Consider the following 21,138-nt stretch of genomic DNA (forward strand, 5'->3'; position numbering starts at 1 on the left):
GTTTTCTGGCGGTCCTGTTCATCAGGAAGGGGAGGAAGGGCTTCCTTTTAACAAGACAATCTCTGTAGGTCCTACCATAAAGGAGACTAATATTTCAGAATGCTGAGAAATGAGGGTACATCATTAAATCCTTGCTGTGTAGAATCTTTTGCATCTGGTGCAAGGGAGAAGGGGATCAGTCATACATGGCATGTAAGGACTTCAAGGATTGCTGTCAAGTTGGATTTCCAAGGGTTGTTTAATGGTCTGTCTGTGTAAATCTTTCCATGTGAAATAAGGCAAGAATTCATACACCACGCATTTGTGACTATTATAATAAGCAGTTTTCCCCCTTTCACATTTGTCTTATCATATGATGCTTGTCTATTAATACTGTTTTTGACTTGGCTCCATTCTTCAGCTTTGTGACTAAATGTTGCTGGCTGGAAATTTCACTGTAAATAATCAGATACTTGATATCCAGAGGCTTTGCAGTGGCATAACAGATTGTGATATATAATTTGTTTCTTCTGATCAGTACAAATGCTTTGGTACTAGAATTAGTTTGGGGTGTATGCATGCTTATTAATACAGTGCCCTAAGTTTTTTCAATCAGTGTTCTCGCCTTCCAGCTTCTGAATGGTATGAATATAACCTGACTTGCTTCCAGAATCACATGGTTGGATCCCGAGAAGCACATGTGTGCCAGTGGTGGTGCTGATGAAGGTGATGGCTGTTTTGTGCTGTTTGGTCGAGCCTCTCGCATTTCAGTGACACATTGTTGTGGAGAGGCCCTGACTTTTTGGGACATGGATTTCTTGATGGGCATGAGGAGCTGCTGCCAGAAGGGAGGAGCTGTCCCTATGTGTGAGTGGTAGCAAATCACACTTCTCTCTATCTTAGTCATACTCAAGAAAATTACAGTATACTATTCAAAGAATCGTGTGTGTTACACACGCCATACCTCGGCACCTACTTAATAGGTTAGGGCCTGTTTGAACCAACGGTGACTTCCTTGGGCTTCTTAGTTAGCAAGGACTGTCTGAGAAAATCTCCACCGAGGTAGAATTAAGAGTTAGGGTTGCTAAATGACAAAGGACCGAAGGAGCTAGTGGTCCAGGAAACAGGACTTTGAAGGAAATGCAGATGTAGGAGGCAAAAGCCTGAAGAAAAAGGAATGGAGGAGATAGTTTGGAGCTGAGGAAGGTGCCAAGGAAGAAACTTGCCAAACTTAGGGTACGTAGAGCTATCCCTTCACATTGTGTGACAGTTATAATTGCTATCATCAGCTGTAATGACATAAGGATAGCTTTTTCTTTTTTTCCCTAACATATAGCATTTTGATTCCATATGTTATGTTCAACGTGGCATACGAGTGTCGTCCGCAATTTGCTAATTATACTTTTACATGGGTGGGCAGATACAGCATATCAATTTAAATTCCCAGGTAATTCTATGCTATGTGGAACTAATTTTTTTTTTTGGGGGGGTAGTCTTTTAGGATAAGTTCATACCCCTATAAACAATAATCAATTTTCTAATTATGTTACTGGAATACAAATCAAACTTCTGTTGATGTATTTAATATACATAATTTAAGTCCTTTTTAACAGGCATTTCTGTGTTTAAAATCTTACGACAACAAGATATAAAATTGGAAGTGATTTTATTTTACAATTCACTTTCCTAGTCCTCTAAAGGACAATCGTTAAATGACAGCCTACTGTTGCCAAAATGTTTGTATTAGTAATTTTTAAAGCAAGGCATGGAGTTAAGATAATCTTGTGTTTTTAAAAAATATTTGAAGAATTTAATATTTGAAGCCATTATCCTTCTGTATGCTTACTTAAAGTATTTTAATACCACTTTTTAAAAAGTATTAACTCAAACTGTTTATAATAGGCCTTAGAGTATAATGGAAAGAAATTGCACCGATCACCTACTGTGAATATCACAGTACTGTTTGTAAATATCTTTAATAGAATTTTTCTTTAAATAACCGATATGTTTGAATCCCTTACAGACTAAAAGAGCATTCAGAAGGTGAGAAAAAGGAAATAAGTTTTCATTCTAGTAGTGTTAAAACAGCTTTCCCCAATGTGGTGCCCAGCCCCAGCCAGTGTGGCCAGTTGTCAGAAATTCTGGGAGTTGTAGTTGAAAACATCTGGGGGCTCCAGGTTGGGGAAGGCTGTGTCAGAATTTCCTAAGGAGGGGGCTGTATTGGCTTGAAAAATATTGAACATTTAAAGTGAAATTATATTAAAGATATTGCAAATACCTTTTGGTACATTCCCTTTTACTTTTTTGTGACAAAAGGTGCAGCCCTGTTCCTTCATCTTTATTTTTCCTACACCAAGATCTGCAGGTATTTGCTTCATACATAGCCCACCTTTCTTCCAAGGAGCTCAAGGCATCACACATGGTCTTCCATCTTCTATGTTAGTACAGAGCAGAGCCTCTCCTGCAGATCTCAGTAGCTGGTTTAATATAGAAACCAGGGCTGATTTGATTTAAATCATGATTTAAATTGCTTCTCTGAAGGACTCAGTTTTAATTATTTATATCACAGTTTAAATCACTAGTGAGGAAGATTCTGTTTAATCATCATTTGTTTAGTAGAAGTACATTATTGTTTAATATAACCTTAATACATATTCATAGATGTAGGTTTCATTAGAAAGCAGGTACACAGTGGAGGATACATGCAGCAGAAGGTTCCTCAGGAGTCTGGACTGCAGGAATATGCTCTGTTCACTTTTGGTTTCACTTTCTATTCTCCCCCCATCCCTTTTATTTATATCCAGACTCCTCCTCCTTGTTCAGATCTACTCCATCTCCCCCAGTTCTCTATTAATTGACCTTCTCTATCTTTGCACTTAGAGCCTTGAGAGCAAGAGAGTGAGAGCGAGCAAGCATGCACTTCCGTACACCACTTGCAGTGCAGAATAGGACTGATGAGGTTATCTTTCATTTCCATAAACTGCTGTTAACATATTCATAGAATATAATTAGAAGTATAATCAATATTCATGATGATATCTTTAAGTTAGGCTCTTTTCTTACTAATTGTTTTAATAAAATTTTGAAAACTGATTTAAATTTTAAAAATCCAATTTAGATTTTTAAAAAAACACGATTTAAAGCAAATCCAGTTTTTAATTTTTTAAAAAAAAATCGTTGATTTTTATCAACCGTGATAGACATGAGTGCTTGCTTCTGCGTACTCCTTCCAATTGTTCTAAGTTTTAGACAGCTTTAGCCCAATCTTGTGCATACATACCAAGCAGCAAATCTCTGTAGGTCTTCTGGACATAACATTCCATGCTTAATAAACCACCATTTATTAAGCCAGGAGTAAATATTGGGCCCATGCGCTCCCCTCTTGCCCCTCCTTTTATCTCCTGCCTTCATGCTTTAGTGCTTCAGTTCTGATCTGTTTAAACCAGTTCCCTGTTATGTCCAAAATGGGAATCTCAGGTTTAATGTTGGGACACTAACCAGGATTCTGAACCATGATATGATCCTGGTTCAAGATCCTAGTTAGTTAACTGATGTTAAACCAGATGTCCCCATTTTCAGTCTAACAGAGGACTTTGGTTTAAACAGATCTGGATTGAATCTGGCCTGTGAAGAGAAGAGCTGAGGTGAGAAGGAAGCATGGGACATGATGTTTATTGCCAGTTTAATCAAGTATGGTTTGTTAAGACAGGAAATTACCTCTGAATGAGGCCACTGTGTTCAATGTAATTTACTCCCTCCCAAGTTACTATGTATAGGATTGCAGACATAATACATCTGTTGCTCATACTTTAACAAAGTTTAATTGTCATAAATGGGATTAAATTACAAAGAAATCTGAGGGCTAGAATGTCAAATGTGGTTTCTAACTTGAAAATTTATAATCAGCAAGATCAAGATATCTGAATCAGTCACTTAGATTTTTTTTATAGAATTATTTTTCTTCTGAAATGTGAATCGTATTCCAATATATTCTGCTTAACTTATTTTTAAGCATAGAATTTGAAAATATTGGTATTAGTTTGGTAAGAATGTACTGATAGCCAAAATAACACTGATACCTAACCTATAAAATATATATATTAATACCTAAAGCCATTGATAAGATACTTGAGACCTTATTTTACTGTCATTCAGCTTTTGTGCTTTGCAGTTATGATAAGTTTGTTTTAAATTGGCTTGAATACTTGTGTGATTTTGTGTTGTGGCTGTTGAATTAAACTGAAATTGAGAACCTTAAAGCTTGGTTACAATATTAATAGAAAACACTTTTGAATTAATAAGTTAATAATATGCTCTGTGCACAGCAGAATGAAACCAATGCTGTAAATTCGGTTTAATTGAGAGTTTTCATCTTCAAGACTACATTTTTGTTAGTTTTTGTCAGGATCCTAAACTTGTGTGTGTATGTATGCCTCACTTTCAGCAACCAAAATGTTTCTGGTAAGTAGATATCAATTGGTTATAATGGAATTGTCTCTTTAAAGGCTTTTAATCCCTCGTTTATAAAGGGATCAGAAACTTCATGCTTATAGAGGGTTAATGGAGACTATTCTGAGAATACAGTAACATATGAAAACAGTTAAGGTTTTGGAATTGTTTATTTTCCTATATTGTTAGTCAGCAGTGCCAGTGTACTAGTTTCCTTGTGGCTTTTAGTGGAAAATGTTAAAGGCTCAACAGAATTTTTATGTTTGAACTGAATTAGTCACACAAAACTGGCAGGGATGTTCTGTAAGCGCTGCCCAAAACCTGCTTCCCCCCCCTCCCCCTGCAACTACAGGAAGTTGCATCCAGAGCAGTAGCTCAGTTCTTTGGTAAGTGTAACATGTGAGCATTACTAGGCATTTCATCCTTCGAGTCTGCAGTCTGTGCTATTTAGACTTATTGCTCGGTTGGAATCCTGCTGCGGGTGTGATTTTGTGTCCTGTTAATGTGTTCTGTAATAACCTTTATAAGGCACTAGGTTTTTGTACTGTTTGCAGTACCATCTACTACATCAAAAATCTTAAATTGATGACAAGATTTGGATAAACAGAGCATAACCTGAAGAACCACAAGACTAGACACAGATCTTCGAATAAAGAAGTTGGCTGAAAGATGATGCGTGGAACCTGATTCCCCCCCCCCTTTTTTTTACATCGGTCTGAATGACGGCTATAATGGGAGCTCTATTCACACAGTGATCAAAAGAAGCACTCGAGTGATGAACTACTTCTGCAAGAAAGGTCTAAAGCAATAATTCAGGCGCTTGTGCTTTGGTGTTTTGCTAAAGCATTTGTCATTACTAGCATTTATGTCTTGTGTGTTCCCTGCTGGAGCAGCTAGAGCAATGGCCTGATGGTGGACAACAAATGTTCTGCATTGCTTTTCTGACTGATAGAGTAAAGCACTCTTTGTTACTGTCTGTTGCGGAATCTGGATTGAACAAGCAATATTATTATTTGATTCTCATTGTCCTTTGTTGTCTGACTCATCACATGTAAATGTACTGCAGCTTAGCTGTACATTGCAGGGATTTTTACGTGGAGAAGAAATGTCAGCCCTTAGAGCTGTAGTTCTGAATAGCTGCTGATAATAGATTGCTTTTTCTGTGGTGGATTTCTGACATTAAGGCAAATAAAATTGTTAGTTACAGAATTATTATTACCTTGAATGCTTGGGACAGTCATGTATGCCTTTTTCGGAAGAGATTCTGCTACTGTTAACTGGAGAATGACCTTGCTGAAGTGGAGAGAGCTGTGATCATCTCTGCCAGAGCAATTGTCTCTTGTTTCAGTCTGTACAAAATGGTGTTACGTTGTCTATAACAATGATTTTGCTGTTTAGATGATTGTACTTTTTAGAAATTTAACAAAAGCAACTTGGTTGATACATACAATATCTATACATGCAATGTGATTTCTACTTAAGTATTGATTGAACAAAGGATAGTTTAGTGAGTGAGTGCTATAAAGTAATAGCATAACTACTTTGGAATATTTTTGGAAAACTTCATTAGCTGAATACCTCAGGTTACTGAATTTGGTAAATAAAATATATTTTAGTTTTGTCAATTAAAGATTTCAGAAAACAGCAGTAGTATTTTCAAATTATGTTTAAGAGGAAAAGAACTTTCTGTGCTGTCTTGTCTCTAATTGGAACAAGGCTGTTACAAATCTAGCTTTTCTTCTTCAAACGGATCTAATGAGTCGAGTGTGTATTGTTGTTTTGGAGGAGGTGGAAGATGATTCTCCCACATTTATTTCCAAAGTGCCTCAGGAAAGCATATCTCTACATCCTTCACCTTCAGCACGTGGCTTGGTAAGAGGTTCTTGCTAAATATATCCTATTTGTAATTGTGGTTCGAAGTTCAAATGAGACTTGTCATAAACATATCTGAATATGAAAAGTGTAGTTGTATTTATTTTGCTTAAATAGTGAACATAATGATGTAAATTCACTTTTGGGTCTAACTAATCCTAAAAGACATGAATTTTGTAGATATTTTTTCCCCCCCCCAATACTCTAAGGAGTACTGTCTTCAAAGGAGTAGTCTGGTCATTGTAATGTAGTGAATGCTTTGTACTTTTTTGCAAGATAAATTGATTCCTACAATAATTGGCCATGTGTTGTTGTTTTCAGAATTCATGTGATATACTCTGTTGTAAAGCAAGCCCCATTCTTAAAATAGGGGAACACAGATCATGTGATGCAGGACTATTTCACTCATATCTTCATAAAATTTGAGTGGTCTTTAGTAAAAAAAAATGGGATTGGCTCATTTAATCTAATGGTTTGTGTGGTGGTATGCTTTCAGTTTGTGGTGCAGATAATTTTAGAAATAGAGGTATTTGTCACAAGGTCATTTAAATGCCCTGTGCTTCCTGACTGTCTATCACATTAAAGAAACTGACTAGACATTTTAATGTAATGTTTCTGAGAAAGTTTACACGTTCTTCAAAATGTCACCTGCTAATATTGGGCACTTTTCTCCCTATGACAATATGCAACATTTCTTTTAATCTTGTGTTGATTTTTAGTGCAGTTGTTTAAGTAGGAGAACATTTTACAAGAGTACATTAGACAGATTTATAATAAAGTATTTGTGATATAAAATGTTATTGTTACTGATGGTATAATACATGATGTAATAATTATACCTGAGTAGTAAGAGCTTTGAAATTAAAATGCTCTCTCTTTTATTTCAGCCACCACTTGTTCAAGCTATATTTAATGGGGACCCTGATGAAGTTCGTGCACTAATTTTTAAGAAAGAAGATGTCAACTTTCAGGTAAAAACGCATTTTTCTCCTAGATTTAATTTAATTTTGTTACCTTTATCTTCTCATTTGAGACTCTTTAGTCTTTAACACTATTGATTTAGGAAATAAAATTAATCATCCTACTACTTTCTTTGACAGACTGTAGCTGCTCTGAATTAATTGATCTTAACAAAAGTAGTTGTCTCACTTGTTTAAAATTTAAAGAAATTTTAATGATAGACATACTGAACTGCAACAGAGTTGCCGCCACAAACCTGACTTCTCCATCCTCTCCCACTATTTATAATCCTTACCTATGCTTATCAACTATGTTGGCATTACAGTAATCCCATTTTGCCCCTTTCATAAAGGCAGGGAGAGACGAGGCAGAGTGAAATGTCAGAACATTTAGGTTTTAGAGAGTCAGAAAACAGGATCAGATTTTCTGAAACTATTCTGCTTTGTCCAATCTCCTCTAAGTGATCTGTTATTTGGCAACTGGATAGACAGCTGAATGTCTTTTTCTTTATGCGGAAGTAAGGAAGCTTTCTAATATTGTAAAATCAGTCTCATGGCCACTAAGGAAACTCTCAGTAGCTATAAAATTTCATGGAGGTTAATCATTAGTACAAGTGGGACTTGCAACAAAATGTTGCAGTGTAGAATATTCCTGTTCAGTGTTCGAGCCAATCAGCAATGCCTTTTTCCAGGATGCGTCTTTCCATTCCGTCTCCCCATCAGGTTTTCATTTTTTTCCTCCCAACATACAGTCAGCATTCCATGCCTTATGGACTTTGTGCCCAGCCCCATCAGCATGGCCCATGTTAAAAGTAGGCATAGTTGGGCATCTGCTGAGGGCCCACAACCCAGCAGGGGTCTACCAGAAAAAGCCCCCTGGAGCGGCTGCTCCTCTTTACCATTGCAACCTGTGTCCTCCTGCCTTTTGCTCTGGCCCAGACAACAGTGGTGATGAGAAGGAGGAGCAGCAGATGCCGCTGCTTACTTGCTCTGTAGCTCTCTGCCTCTCCAACAAGTAAGTGATAGCAATGGTGAGAAAGAAGATGAGAAGCAATAGCAGCTGGTGACTGTTGTAAGAAAATACACTTATTGAAGGAGGGGACCCATTGAGGATGTCTTGCCCAACGGCCCTCAAAAACCTGGAGCTGGCACTGCTCATTGGGCTGTTCTGGGTTGTGTGTTTTTTTTGCCTTCAGGGTTATTTTCTTAGCGTTGTACTTCTGCAAATTTCAGGGTTCTTTCAAGCAGGCTGATAACCTCCTTTATGCATGGATAGTGGCACATTGGCTATAAGGATAGATATGTGGAATATGAGCTTGCTGTTGGTATATATGATGCTATAGGTATTCTTTTCATGCAGCAAAATCCTATTCATGTTTACTTGGAAGTAATCCCATTGCGTTGGGTGGGGCTTACTCACAGAGTTAAATACATATATTATTTCAGCCTTAATCATATAATTATTTTGATAGTGGTATATGATTTTCACCTTGCTGATCACAGAATACTGGGCTAGTTAGACCCTTGGCCTGATACAGCAGGGATCATGCTATGTTTGTATTTTTATAAATATTCAGTATGCATGTCTGCTGAGAAGTAAGCCCCATTGAGTTCAATGGGATTTACTTCTAAGAAAAGTGTGTTTAGGATTGTAATGTATAGGAGGGATATGGTTTTTTAAGGATAGTCTGCTGCTATTAATGCTCTGTTAAACCAATTTGCCATGGAAACTGTTTTGCAAAGTAAGATGGTAGAAATTTGGTTTATGTAATAAGAAAAAATTATTTAATTTGTACAGTACATAAGAAGAAAATGTTTGTAGCTGTTCTGGAGAAACCTTGGATCATTTTGTGGCCTGAGCAGAATTAGTCATGGTTTGCATTTCTGAATTGTTAGTGTTTGGTACTAGTTTTTTTTAAGTATTCTTTGTACGCTGAGTTACTTTTGTCATGTTGGGCGTTAGCTGCTGAAAAATGATCATGAAAAATAAATGGCTGAAATCAAATTAACATTGAAATAAGACTGTTCCTTAGAACGTCAAAGTAACCTTTCAAAACAAATATGTTTCAAATATAAGAATTAGTGTACAATAACAAGATTTAGGCATGCCCTCCAGAAAGGACTCAGGGATTTGGTAACAATAATGCCTATAGTGGGTAAAAGGGCTAATTAATTCTTCATGACTCTATAGATAATGGACAAATCAGGAACTGAGAGAATAACATTACAAATGCTAAATCACAAGTATGTAGCGTTTGGGTGGAACCTTCCCCATTCAAACCTCTGTACCATTCATATTAATGTAGTATTTTAGATTTTGAGTATGTCAAGCATCGCATTATTTGAAAGGCACATAAGGTTGATATGGGAACTGATGCCACCACACAAATAACAATGACTGTTATAGTTGGTTGTTGCAAACATTAGAAATGAATAGAACTTCACATAATCAATAGGAATGGAAGCAAGTAAAATTGGTGTCGTGAAACCAATAGCAAGCCCTTAGAAACACACTTAATTTTAATAATCATTGGCTGGGATTCACAGAATCCTGTGAATGGGTGGAAACAGTTCTGTGACTGTACAGGGTGTGTATTGGGCATTTCCCTTCCAGCTGCATCCCCTTGTGCCATGTCAAATCCTGCTCTTAGAGGGCCTCTTGACCTTTAAGCCTGGCTCTTGGCAGGGGGAGGTGCAACGAGCTTCAGTAGGAAGAGAAGCTGGAAAAGCCCCTGGGTGCACACAGTGCATTGCATGCAGATCTTTAGATACTGGCTATTGTGCTTTTGTAAGAATATCAAACAACCGATACTGTGCTGGGCAGCTGGTAGAATACTAGTTTCATTATTTTGTTAAAGTTGGCATATTGTATTTGTTTGGCTTGGAATCCATAACTCTACCGAAGATACTAGAAATTTCAGCAATAGTTGTCTGCTTCATATCGGCAGCCGTAGCATGCTGACTTTTGAATTATAGAATGTTGACATTGGCCAGTGAATCAAGATGTTTATGAAGAACTTGGATAAACAGCCTCAGCTGAGGTAGCTTATGAGGAGGAAAAACGTTCTAAATTCCTACTGGGTATAAGCTTAATCATACCAGTTAGCAAAATCAGCATACCAAAGAAACTTGGTTGTATAAATGATCTGAAGTATAAATCTATCAGTAACTCACCAACAAAAAAAGACTTTTTAAAAAACTGACATATAACTTCCTTAATGCTTCTAACACAAACATGAATTTTCATTTCCTTTCTAATGAGAAGATGCTAATAAACTGATGTCATTTCCTCCTATATGGTAAAGTATGTCTGCTCTATTTAAGTGATATGTCTCTGGCCCAGTGGCAGACAATAGATATAAGGATATGGCTCTCCTCTCCTCCCCATCCATAATGTCCCAATGTGTATGGCAGGTCAGTGTCCAACAGTGATGTGGGGCAAAAGGGTTTCCATTGAAATTGTTCAAAAACAGAACATTTTCCACTTTATAAATTCATTAGTAACAATGAGTGGATGCCAATTGCAAATAAAATATTGGGCAAGTTTGGCAGTTTCGAAGTTGAAAATTTTTAGGTGATTATGCCTAGCAAGTATGTGAGAAAATACATATATATCACTGAAATACATAAGTGTCTCTGTGTGAAATGGAACTAATAAGTAGTGATAGCAAAACTGAAGGTGTTCCTGCAACTTTTGTGGAAGAGAGCTGAACTGGTTGTCAGCATATCATGCACAATTCTTTGGGTTGCTAAACTTAATTAGTGCAACCTTCCCCATCTGGAGGGCACTGCACTGGGGAAGGCTGAATTACTGGGTGAACAGCTTTCAGTACCTTTGTTTAAAAAAAATTAATGTAATGGAAGTACATACTATTGTGTTTAATTTTCTACAAGTATTCCAATAAAAATCTTTATGTTACTTAAATATAACATTTAAATTGCATTAAGCGACGCCCCCTCAGATATTTCAGGTCAAATACTTATACTGTATTGGGGCAAAAAATTAACATGGGGTACTTTTTAGAGCCTCGTTATTTCCTAAATACAAGTAAAATAAATATGCCAGTGTGGTGTACTGAGTGCCAGTGACTGGGTTCGTACGAAATGACAGCCCACCATGGGGAAGGAGCCAGCCGCGGTGGGTTGTTGTGTTGTCCGAACCCAGACTGGTTTCCCCAGGGTGGCTTATTTTTTGGCAAAAAGCCACAGCAAGAACCCATGGCTTGTTGTAGGGTTTATTTCGCCCACAATGGGTTGCTATGTCATCTAAACCCGGGAGACCGATTTTATTGTTGGTTGCAGCAGTCGGCCACAGAGCCTCTTGGAAGAGCGGCAAGAAAGCTGTACCACTCGCTTTTCATGATCTCACCAATGACTGTCCTTCCAAAGTGCCGAAACAGCAATTGGGACGGACAGTCTCTTGTTCCTAGGGATGTACAAACCCCGCAATGTCTGGTCCGGGGGGTGGGGTCTGCCACGGGGCAAGTTGGGCCTCTTGGGACTTGGCGGAGTGGCTATGCAGCTTTCTAAAAAGCACGATACGCTAATGGCACATGCCATTAGCTTATCATAGGAAAATTACAGCTGTAAATAGCATATTTTATGCTAATTGTGGCTGTAAAGCACTTACTTTTACCGAAAGTGCAGCTGTTTATCGCTTTATTTAGGTAAAGGTAAGTGCTCTACTGCCACAAATGGCATACAATACACCATTGACAGCTGTAATTTTTCTGTGAAAAGCTCACGGCAGCTGCGATTAGCGTGTCACTTTTTTTAGAAATCTGCAAAGCCACCCTGCGGAACCCTTCCGGACGTGGAGGTGAGTGCAGCTGGTCCACTGTGGACTCCAGAGGTCAGATTCTTTGGAATCCGGCCTCATTTGAGTCTGTGGTGGATTTCTCCAGCATCCCTACTTGCTCCTTGGCATTATTTACATTTATATTTTAGTGCCTCAAAAATGCAAAATTGGGGTCTGTTGTTGTTGTTGTTGTCAGACTTTCACAGGTGAGCTCTTATGGCTGTCCGATATATGGAGTCTTGTCAGGTCAATTTTCTTGTCTATTTCAGCTTTCAAAGGGAGCTTGAAGGGGAATAGATAACATACAAGGAAATTAACAAGACGAGGTTGCATATCCGCTAGTTTGTGCACAGCTGCGAAGGTCCAGGGGAGATATAATACTAAGGGGAAGGAAGGACCCCGTGCCGCAATTCAGAACACTGAAAATTGGAGGGGGGGCACCAAAGGAGTTATCACACCAAAAGCAGGGGAGGGGGCAGGCAATATCTCCCCCTTGGTGATATGATCCTCTGTTTTTTAAGTGTTAGAGTGACAGTTTTCAGTGTCCCCATCTTTTCAATATTTCCCTGAGTCTCCCATCTGCTCTGGAAAGGGGTGATCCTAACTCCTTTTCACAGCACTTATTGCTGCAGTTACTGTGGTTCTCTGACAGTTCATGAAGGAACCCTGAGAAGGCAGCTGCATGGGACAGAGTGAATGGGGCCCCATGGTGGTGGGGTGGGTATAACTACTGCTGGTGCTGCGGCCCATCTGCTCCTTCCTGTTCTGCCAACCTCTAGGGTTTTTTTTTAATGTCAGGGAAATTTGCACATTTTGAGGGACTGGGAAGTAAATGGAAGGGAAATGTAACTCAAATTTAATGGCTGGGAAATTAATGGAGGTGAAATCTGTGCAAATTTAAGGGCTGGAAAGTACATGGGGGGAAATTTCTGCAACTGCAGTAATGGAGCAGTTAATGCAAATGTAGTTAGTGCAAATTTCCCCTCAGTTTACTTACCAGTCCTTAAATGTGTTCAAATTTTGCCGCCTTTAACTTCTAGGCCATTAAATTTTCTGAGGCTTTTTTAAAATGGTCAGGGAACCACAGTGACTGCAGCAGTAAGTGCTCTGAAAAGGAGCTGTGAAAAGGGGTGGGGTGTAATTAAGATATCCCCTTTCTGGAGTAGCTAGAGATTCGGGGAAGTGTTGAAAACAGGTAGAGAACAGTGACAACTATCAGTCCAACACTTAAAATCCAGAGGATCATGTCGCCAGGGGGAGATATCCCCCCCCTTTTGGTGCACTTACTCCTTTGGCTCCTCTCCCTCACCCCTTTTCCAGTGTTTCTGAATGACAGCACCTGGTCTCTCCTTCCCCTTAGTATTATTTCTCCCCTGCACCTTTGCAACTGTGTACAAATTAGCCAGTAGGCAACCTTGTCGTGTCAATTTCCTTGTATGTTACCTACGCCCCTTGACACTCCCTTTGACAGCTGAAACAGACAAGGAAATTGACTGGGCAAGACCCCACATTTTGGACATTTGTAAGAGCACACTTGCAAAAAAAAATTGTGCCCCAATTGCAGGTTTTTGAGGCAGTGAAATAAAAGAAGAAAAAAAGAGAACGAAAAGGGGTAGCTATCGGAGTGACCCAATTGCACAAAAAAACCAACAAACCACCCTCCTGAGGAACAAAAGAGGGGCAGTGATTGGAGTGACAAGGAGAAAACAAGACAGTTTTTGTCGCAAAGTCCCCTGGGATATGTGATGGAGCTGGCTGGAGGACTGAAGGGGAAGGAGGGTGAAAACAAACCATGGCAAGCCATATCATCTGTTGGGCATACCATGGGTTGTTGAGTGAAGAACCCACACTACGTAGTTCATTTGCAGGGGTGGCTTATGTGCAAACCTGTCCATTGTGGTGTAGCCATTACAGTGTTGGACTGGGACTCACAGGCCCAGGTTCTAGTCCCACCTAACCATGAAGCTTACTGGGTGACTTGGGACCAGTCAGTGACTGGGTTCGCACAGCTCAATAACCCACATTCAGGGGTTGAGTATGGGTTGAGTGTGGGTTGTCATTAAAATGTGGATTATCATGTTGTCTGAACCCAGCCATGCTAACAAAATATGGTTTGTTAACCACCAGCAACCCAAGAAGAGAACCCGTGGTTTGTTGTTGGATTGTGAACTGTGGGTTGTTTGTGGTTAACAAACTATGCTTTGTTATCCAAGCTGGATTTGGGCAATACAATAACCCACGTTTCAGCAGTGACCCACACTCAGCCCATACTCGACGGTTGAGTGTGAGTTATCGTGTTGTATGAACTCAGTCTCTGGGTTCACACAATCAGGGAAGGAAAATAAGCCACCATAGCTTATTTTCCTGCCCCACGCATGCTGGTTAGGTGCCACCTGATTACCATAATTTACCTCACTGGGCACAGTTTGTTGTGTCATCTGAACCCAGTGGGTATGGATTACAAACCACCCTGGAACAAGCCATGGGTTCCACCTGCTTCCTATCCTTGCAGGGTTTGGATGACACAACAAACTGTGCCCAGCGAGGATAATTATGGTTGTTACACAGTGTGCGACCAGCACGTGCTGGGTGGAAAAATAAGCTATGGAGGTTTATTTTCCTTGCCTGATTGTGCAAACCCAGCCAATCACTGACTCTCAGCCTAACCTATCTCACAAGGTTGTTGTGAGGATAAAATGGAGAGGAGGAGAAGGGTCATTGGAAGAATGGTGGGATATAAATGTAATAAATGAATAAATTCTAAATTATATGACTTTCTTGGGCATTAGAAATTGTCCCAGTGCAAGTGCCCATATGCAGATTAGCCTAATTCACAATTCACAATTTTCTGAAAAACTCACATTGGTGCTAACAGCAATGATCTCTATAGTAACTTTGAAGCTGGACATTTTAGGATGTAAAAAAAGACACAGAGGCTGTTCAGACATCACTCTTAAGTTATGGTAGAGCCCACTAACCATCTTGCAGCAAGTCGTTAGTGCATGTGGTTAGTCCATGGTTAATAAACCATAATGGTTGGGAAAACACCATTCAGACATCACACTAAGCCATCATGGTTAGCTTAAATATGCTAACCATCATGGCTTAGCGTGATGTCTGAACAGGGCCAAAGGCTTGTACAACAGATACAGCAGAGTTGTTGATGCCATTGGCTTTCTTGATTTAATACTTAGTTTACACAAAATTAAAGATTCTTATGGCCTACCAGGATTTTCTAAGACTGTAGTACTATGCACATTTACTAGGGAGTAGGCTGTATTGAACACACAGTACTTCTAAGTACAGGACTGCACTGTCAGGCTAGGCTAACTTTCACAAAGAGTATCCTGTTGTCCATCTTGTCCTATCCCTTAAATACTTAAATGGCTTTTCTGCTCTTGGTCAGCTACCAACTGATAGTATTTGGTGCGATTATCATTTTGTGATCCTAGTCAGTCTTGTACTGCTCTACTTTCTCAAAAGAATTTTCACATGGACTTCTTATGGAAAGGAAACAATATGTAGAAAACAATTGCTTCATAAGGTTTCAGCTTCCTTTGCCTGAAAGGATGTATTTTGAAATAAGCAGTACAGTGCTACTTGGGAAATGTTTGCATTAATTGTTGACTGGAACAATACTGATCTGAGGTACCTGTAACTTTCATTTGATCTACACAAACTTGTAGAAAGTGCAGTTGTTGATACGGTGTTTTGCTGAAAATTGTATTAGGATGAGAAGAAGCACCCTTATGTACTTAATTGTCCTGTGGGAGGAAAAGCATACATGTATATAGAACTACCTCAGATCCAGTGTTAGCTACTTGCCCATTTCTTCTGGTCCAATAGTCAAATGTTGTGGGTCTTGTCCTTGATGCAGTTGTACAACCTCAGCTGTAATAATTTTGATGTTGACAACTACATCATGAAAGAAGTTGGTTCAGCCAGATTTGTACTTGGAGCTACTTTCACATTACAAATCCCATCATATTTTAAATGGCTGACAAAGTAGAGACATGGCTGGAAATTAGGGCCAGACCCACAAAGCTCGTTATGTTCATGTGAGGGGGTTTGAAGAGGTGATCCTTATGGCTTTAGCTTCCTTTGGATTTTTCGTTTCCTTTGGATTTTGGTCCATAATCATGCGTGCAGTGGGACAGTCAGTTTCCCTAGAATAATCCAATTGTTTGTGGACAGAGTATGTGATTGAAATAAGAAAGTACTTGAAGGAGAAGGTAGCCAAGGCTGTTGTGTTACATCTCTAAACTGTACATGTTGCAAACCTTCACTCTGTAGTTGTAAAAGCTGTAACCATTGATATTACCCACTTGCCTTCTTTTTTCCTGCAGTTTAAGAAAACTACAGAAATACATGTCAAACAGCAAAGCTTCCTCTAGTACATGATCTGAGTGGTGTATGTGTTTTAAAAAGTACATGTTTCAGATATTATGATTTTAGTGTATATACTGTGCAGGCTTTAACAGGTACCCAGTGATGTGGGTTTTCTGGACAATTTTTAATTGAAATGCCTGCTGCGCCTCATCCCCACTGCTGTCTCTGATATCAGATAGCAGCAGGTATGAGGGGTGTTTAGACATGTCTGCTCTCCGTGGCATGTGCGAGTCCCAAGGCTTGCTGCCCCTCATTCCCACTGTTATGTCCAATCTCTGAGGGAGTCCTCCAAGGGGCCAGACTTGAAGCCTAAGGCCCTGGTAGAACCCAAAGAGGCTGTGTGGCCAGATTGGAATGCCCCGCAGGCTGGAGGTTCTGCACTCCTATGCTAGAGTTTCAGGTAGCACAAAAGCTGCCTGGGACAAAGCAGTGATGGACTATTTGCAATATTTGGAAATTATAAAAAGCTGCCATTATTAACGTTTGTCACTACCACTACTCAGAACACAGACAGTAGCTGGGATTGAAGGAACAACTTTAGATGGGCCAAGGGCTTGGCATGACCAATGGATTTTTAGATTTGTTTGGGGCTTTTTCACAGCAGATCTGCCCCAATGTTATATCACAAACTGTCTTTGAAACTCCCTTTATTGAATCACCTTTGCTTCTTGATGCTTACCAGAGCATTCTGAGCAAAGATTTATGGTCAAATGCATTTGTGGGATATTTATTTTACAAGGAACTGGTAACATATTGGTAGCAACAATATCCCTTTTACTTTAAGTAATTTTAAATATTTTTTATCCTCACTTTCTCTTCAAGGAGCTTGAGACAACATATGTGCTGCTCCTTCCATCCATTTATGCTTGCAACAATCCTATGAGAGAAGTTATGATGAGATTGTGACCCAATGACCTGGTCAGCATCTAGTGGCTAACTATGGGTTGTTTAATCCCATGTACTTGTTTCTTTCATTCTGCTAAACAACCCAGGAATACCCCATTATTGGGTTGTTATTATGTGCAAACCTGGAAACTCTGGATTGTTTAGGGGCCAAACAACCCAGAGTTAATCCAATAACAAACTAGAGTTAACCCAACAATAAACTTATTAGAACAGAGATAGGAAATGTAACAGAAACTTCCTAAAAAAATTAAAAAAGCACACTCTGCCAAGGGTAAATTAATTTACAGATGCAGGCATGCAAAAACAAAACACCCCAAACAATTTAAAATTAATGTAAGTGTTGTCTATGTAAGTGACACTGCACTTCTTTTTTGCAGTGCCATAAAAAGTGACTACCAGAAACTGTACATGTTTACTCAGAATTATGTTTAGTGGGTCTTCCTCCCAAGTAAGTGTGCATGAGGCTGAAATATATGCATGCTTGAAGTAAGGCCCATTGAACACAATGGGATTATTCCCAAGTAAATAGGAGAAGTAGATCAGGTGTTTAAGCTGCAGTCCCATTGAGTTCATTGGGAGCTACTTCCGAGTGAATAGGCATAGAGTAAATAGGCATAACTGACCAGTCCACTGGCATAAGTTGAACTGCTTCAGTTAAAGTGGATTATGTTTTTTTTTTTTAACACTTGGGCTTTTGCAGCTGCTTAAGAAGTATGGCCATCGAATATTCCAGCTCAACTAGGGTGCATCACTCACTTATTAGGCTGGTTCATACGGTTCATTGGGAGTTGTTTAACCCACAATGAGCCATGGTGCATGCTAGGTGCGTGCAGGTGACATTCTGAATGTGCAACCCCCACTGGGGGCTGTCGTGTTGTGTGAAGCCTCCCATTGAGGTTTATTTGAGGGTTAAACAACCCTCGCATAATCCTTGGTTTGTTGTGGGGTTATGAGAGGGTTGTTTAACTCTCATATACCCCTCTGTGGCCAGGTTTGCATGACACAACAATCCCTGCTTGGAATTGCAAATTCAAAATGTTACCTGGCATGTGCTGCGGCTCATCATGGGCTAAATACCCACACTGAGCTGGCCGTGTCCTGCAAACCAGTCCACTGCATGGAAGTAGCAGGAAAAGCAGCAGTGGCATTGGCCGAAGGAAGGTGCCAGGACCACAGCAGAACCTGGTCAGAGGAGGAGGATCGTATCGGTGGTAGGAGACTCAGACTGGGAGGTTTTCTAGGTGATCAGCTCTGTGTACCTCTCACAAATTGCTCTGAGACTCTGAAGGAGAGGGGGGAGGTGCACTCACTGTTGCTTCATCTCCCCTCCCTCTGCTGGGAGGCATGGCGACAGAGAGCAACAAGGCTACCAAAGGATGTCTTCCCTCCTCCCTTCTCCTCTGCCTCATCATGGCAGCACAACAGCTGTGTGAAGTTGGCTGGGCTGGCACAGAAGCTGGCTTTTTTTCTCTGGGATGGAGGTGGCTGCTTTCTTGAGGGAAAAAAGCCAGCTGCTGTGTTGTCCCAAAAGCTAAGTTCATGGCAGGAGACTAATTCTATTTTGAGTATGGGGAGGGGTGGAAGATTGGTACATCAGTGATGGGCAAAATGGGAAGCAGATGGCAGACTGGGGGGGAGGGGTTTGCATGTTCATTTCACTGCTACAGGAGTGCCCCACAATCCTCCTCCTGGGTTTGTGGGCTCCAAGCGGCTGCAATGGGCAGCCTGGAGATGGGCAGAGGCCCCAACCTGACACAAAGCAAAAAGAAAGAAAGCAGCAACAGTGCAGCGTCCCTGCTGTGCTGAGGCAAGGAGAAACAGCTGTGGTGTGAAGGAAGAAAGGACTGTCCTTTCCACAATTTGCTACCTAAATAGTTTGCCTCACTCTACCGAATGGAAAGGCAGGCTCTGAGTCATGCATGCGTGTGTGTTTTTTATTCCAGCCCATGAAATTTTGTTTTTGTACACCTGATCCTGCCACAGCCAAATAACACTGGCCCAGTTCACTTGTCACAACAACCCAGGTTGTTGTTTTTTTTAACCCCTGGGCTGCTGTGATATGTAAATCAGGTCTGTGAATTGTTTCTACACAACAAACCACAATCTGAAGCTATGGTTTGAAGTTGGCTTACAAATCTTGGCTTGGCATAACTGTGGTTTCTCATTACGTTTGAGCCTACAATCCTAGTTTAATCATGATATGTTTTGGATCTCTGCCCCAGCTGCTCACCTGGCTACAGAGACATGAGGCAAGTGTGGTTAGCAGATGAAACATTTCTTTTGGCAGAGTGAATCTCACTTGCCAGGGGAATTGCTAGGTTCTTACAAGATCCAGGGCACAGGCCCATAACACAGATTTGCATATACATACATACATACATACATAGATAAATGAGTCTAAGTGCACCTCTAATATGTGTGTGGTGTGTGCATGTGGTGTGCTTTTGTGTGTGTGTATAGATTACATATAAGTACAAAAAAAGGGCCACAGTTGTAGAAACTGTGATAATTATAATTTGTATACTACTAATAATTTGAAGATAACTGTGATACAGATGCTTCTGTTATCTACCAGTATATGTACAATTGTATTCATATCTATAATCATAATGTTCTAACAACAACCCTATTCTAAATAGTTTACCAACACTCACTACATTATTGTGTGTGTTTTCATATTGTTACAATATCATATTAGTATAACCTGACCCACTTACAGTTGTGTGTTTGTTTGCTAATTTCCTATAGATTACATACATACATACATAAGAAGTGTGCACTGACCCCCACCCCACTTCAACTCACACCCCGATTCAGCATTTTGGAAAATATCCCACTTCTGCTCTGTCCAATTTATAGTTGGACCATTTCAGCTCAGCACCAAACCTGAGTCAAAGTTTGGAAAAATGAGTCTTTATGTTTCCTGCTGACTACCGTGGGAAATTAGAGAAAAACTGTAATTTTTTTCTCTTAGTCAGAACTGGATGTTAATTTCAAGCATAGTAGCCCCCTAGAAGGGGATTACACCTGCCCAATGTCAGAAAAATAGGTGCAGGGTTTATATTTTGATTTTCTTTTAAAGGGAACTGCCAGTAACATCTTTATTACTTGGAAGAATTGGATAAATATTTTCAAGATACATTGCCCGATCAGAGGAGATCATGTCTGCCAAATTTCAGAATGATAGCCACAGGGATTTTTGTGCAAGGGTGGCCTTGACATTTTGAGGTCTCCAAAAGAGGACATACTTATCTCCCTATTTTCCATGTGGACCATTGTTTTGAAAATTACAGACAGCCTACAGTTGTCCCTAAGTAAGAAACCAGCAAAGTTTCAGAAGGATAGGTGCAGCAGTTCATGTGGAAAGGGAGTTCTCCAATTTGGGGGAGGGAGTGATTTGCTTTACCTTCCCTTCACCCTTCCCCAATAGTTTTTGGGTAGGTTTGTATGAAAATGCACAGGTAATTAGAGGTGTCCTCCAGGCAAGAAACCTGCATGAAGGATATAAAAAGGTAAAGCTGTCCCCAACCAGTCGTGTCCGACTCTAGGGTGCGGTGCTCATCCCCGTTTCTAAGCCGAAGAGCCAGCGCTGTCCGAAGACGCTTCCGTGGTCATGTGGCCGGCATGACTGAACACCGAGGTGCACGAAACGCTGTTACCTTTCCCGCCGAGGCGGTACCTATTTATCTACTTGCAATTTCGCTTTCGAACTGCTACGTTGGCAGAAGCTGGGACTGAAGACAGGAGCTCACTCCGTCACGCAGCACTCGGGTCTCGAACTGCTGA

The 21,138-nt window shown here is 40.1% G+C and overlaps 1 protein-coding gene across 3 annotated transcripts in view; it reads left to right on the forward strand.

The window, feature by feature from the left end:
• Window positions 1-21,138, forward strand: part of ANKRD28 (ankyrin repeat domain 28) — a 139,500-nt gene that overhangs the window by 51,220 nt on the left and 67,142 nt on the right. For 2 of the 3 annotated variants that reach the window (XM_084858448.1, XM_084858447.1), the window contains one exon: window positions 7,188-7,271. In XM_084858448.1, coding sequence (XP_084714574.1) covers window positions 7,188-7,271 — 84 coding nt within the window. Of the gene's footprint in view, window positions 1-6,023; window positions 6,301-7,187; window positions 7,272-21,138 lie in introns of those variants that run through there. The other variant, XM_084858446.1, reaches the window with a different exon arrangement.

This window comes from Heloderma suspectum, chromosome 5 (genome assembly GCF_057233095.1).
Source record: "Heloderma suspectum isolate Gila_16-S chromosome 5, 16-S_ref, whole genome shotgun sequence".
NCBI lineage: Eukaryota > Metazoa > Chordata > Lepidosauria > Squamata > Helodermatidae > Heloderma > Heloderma suspectum.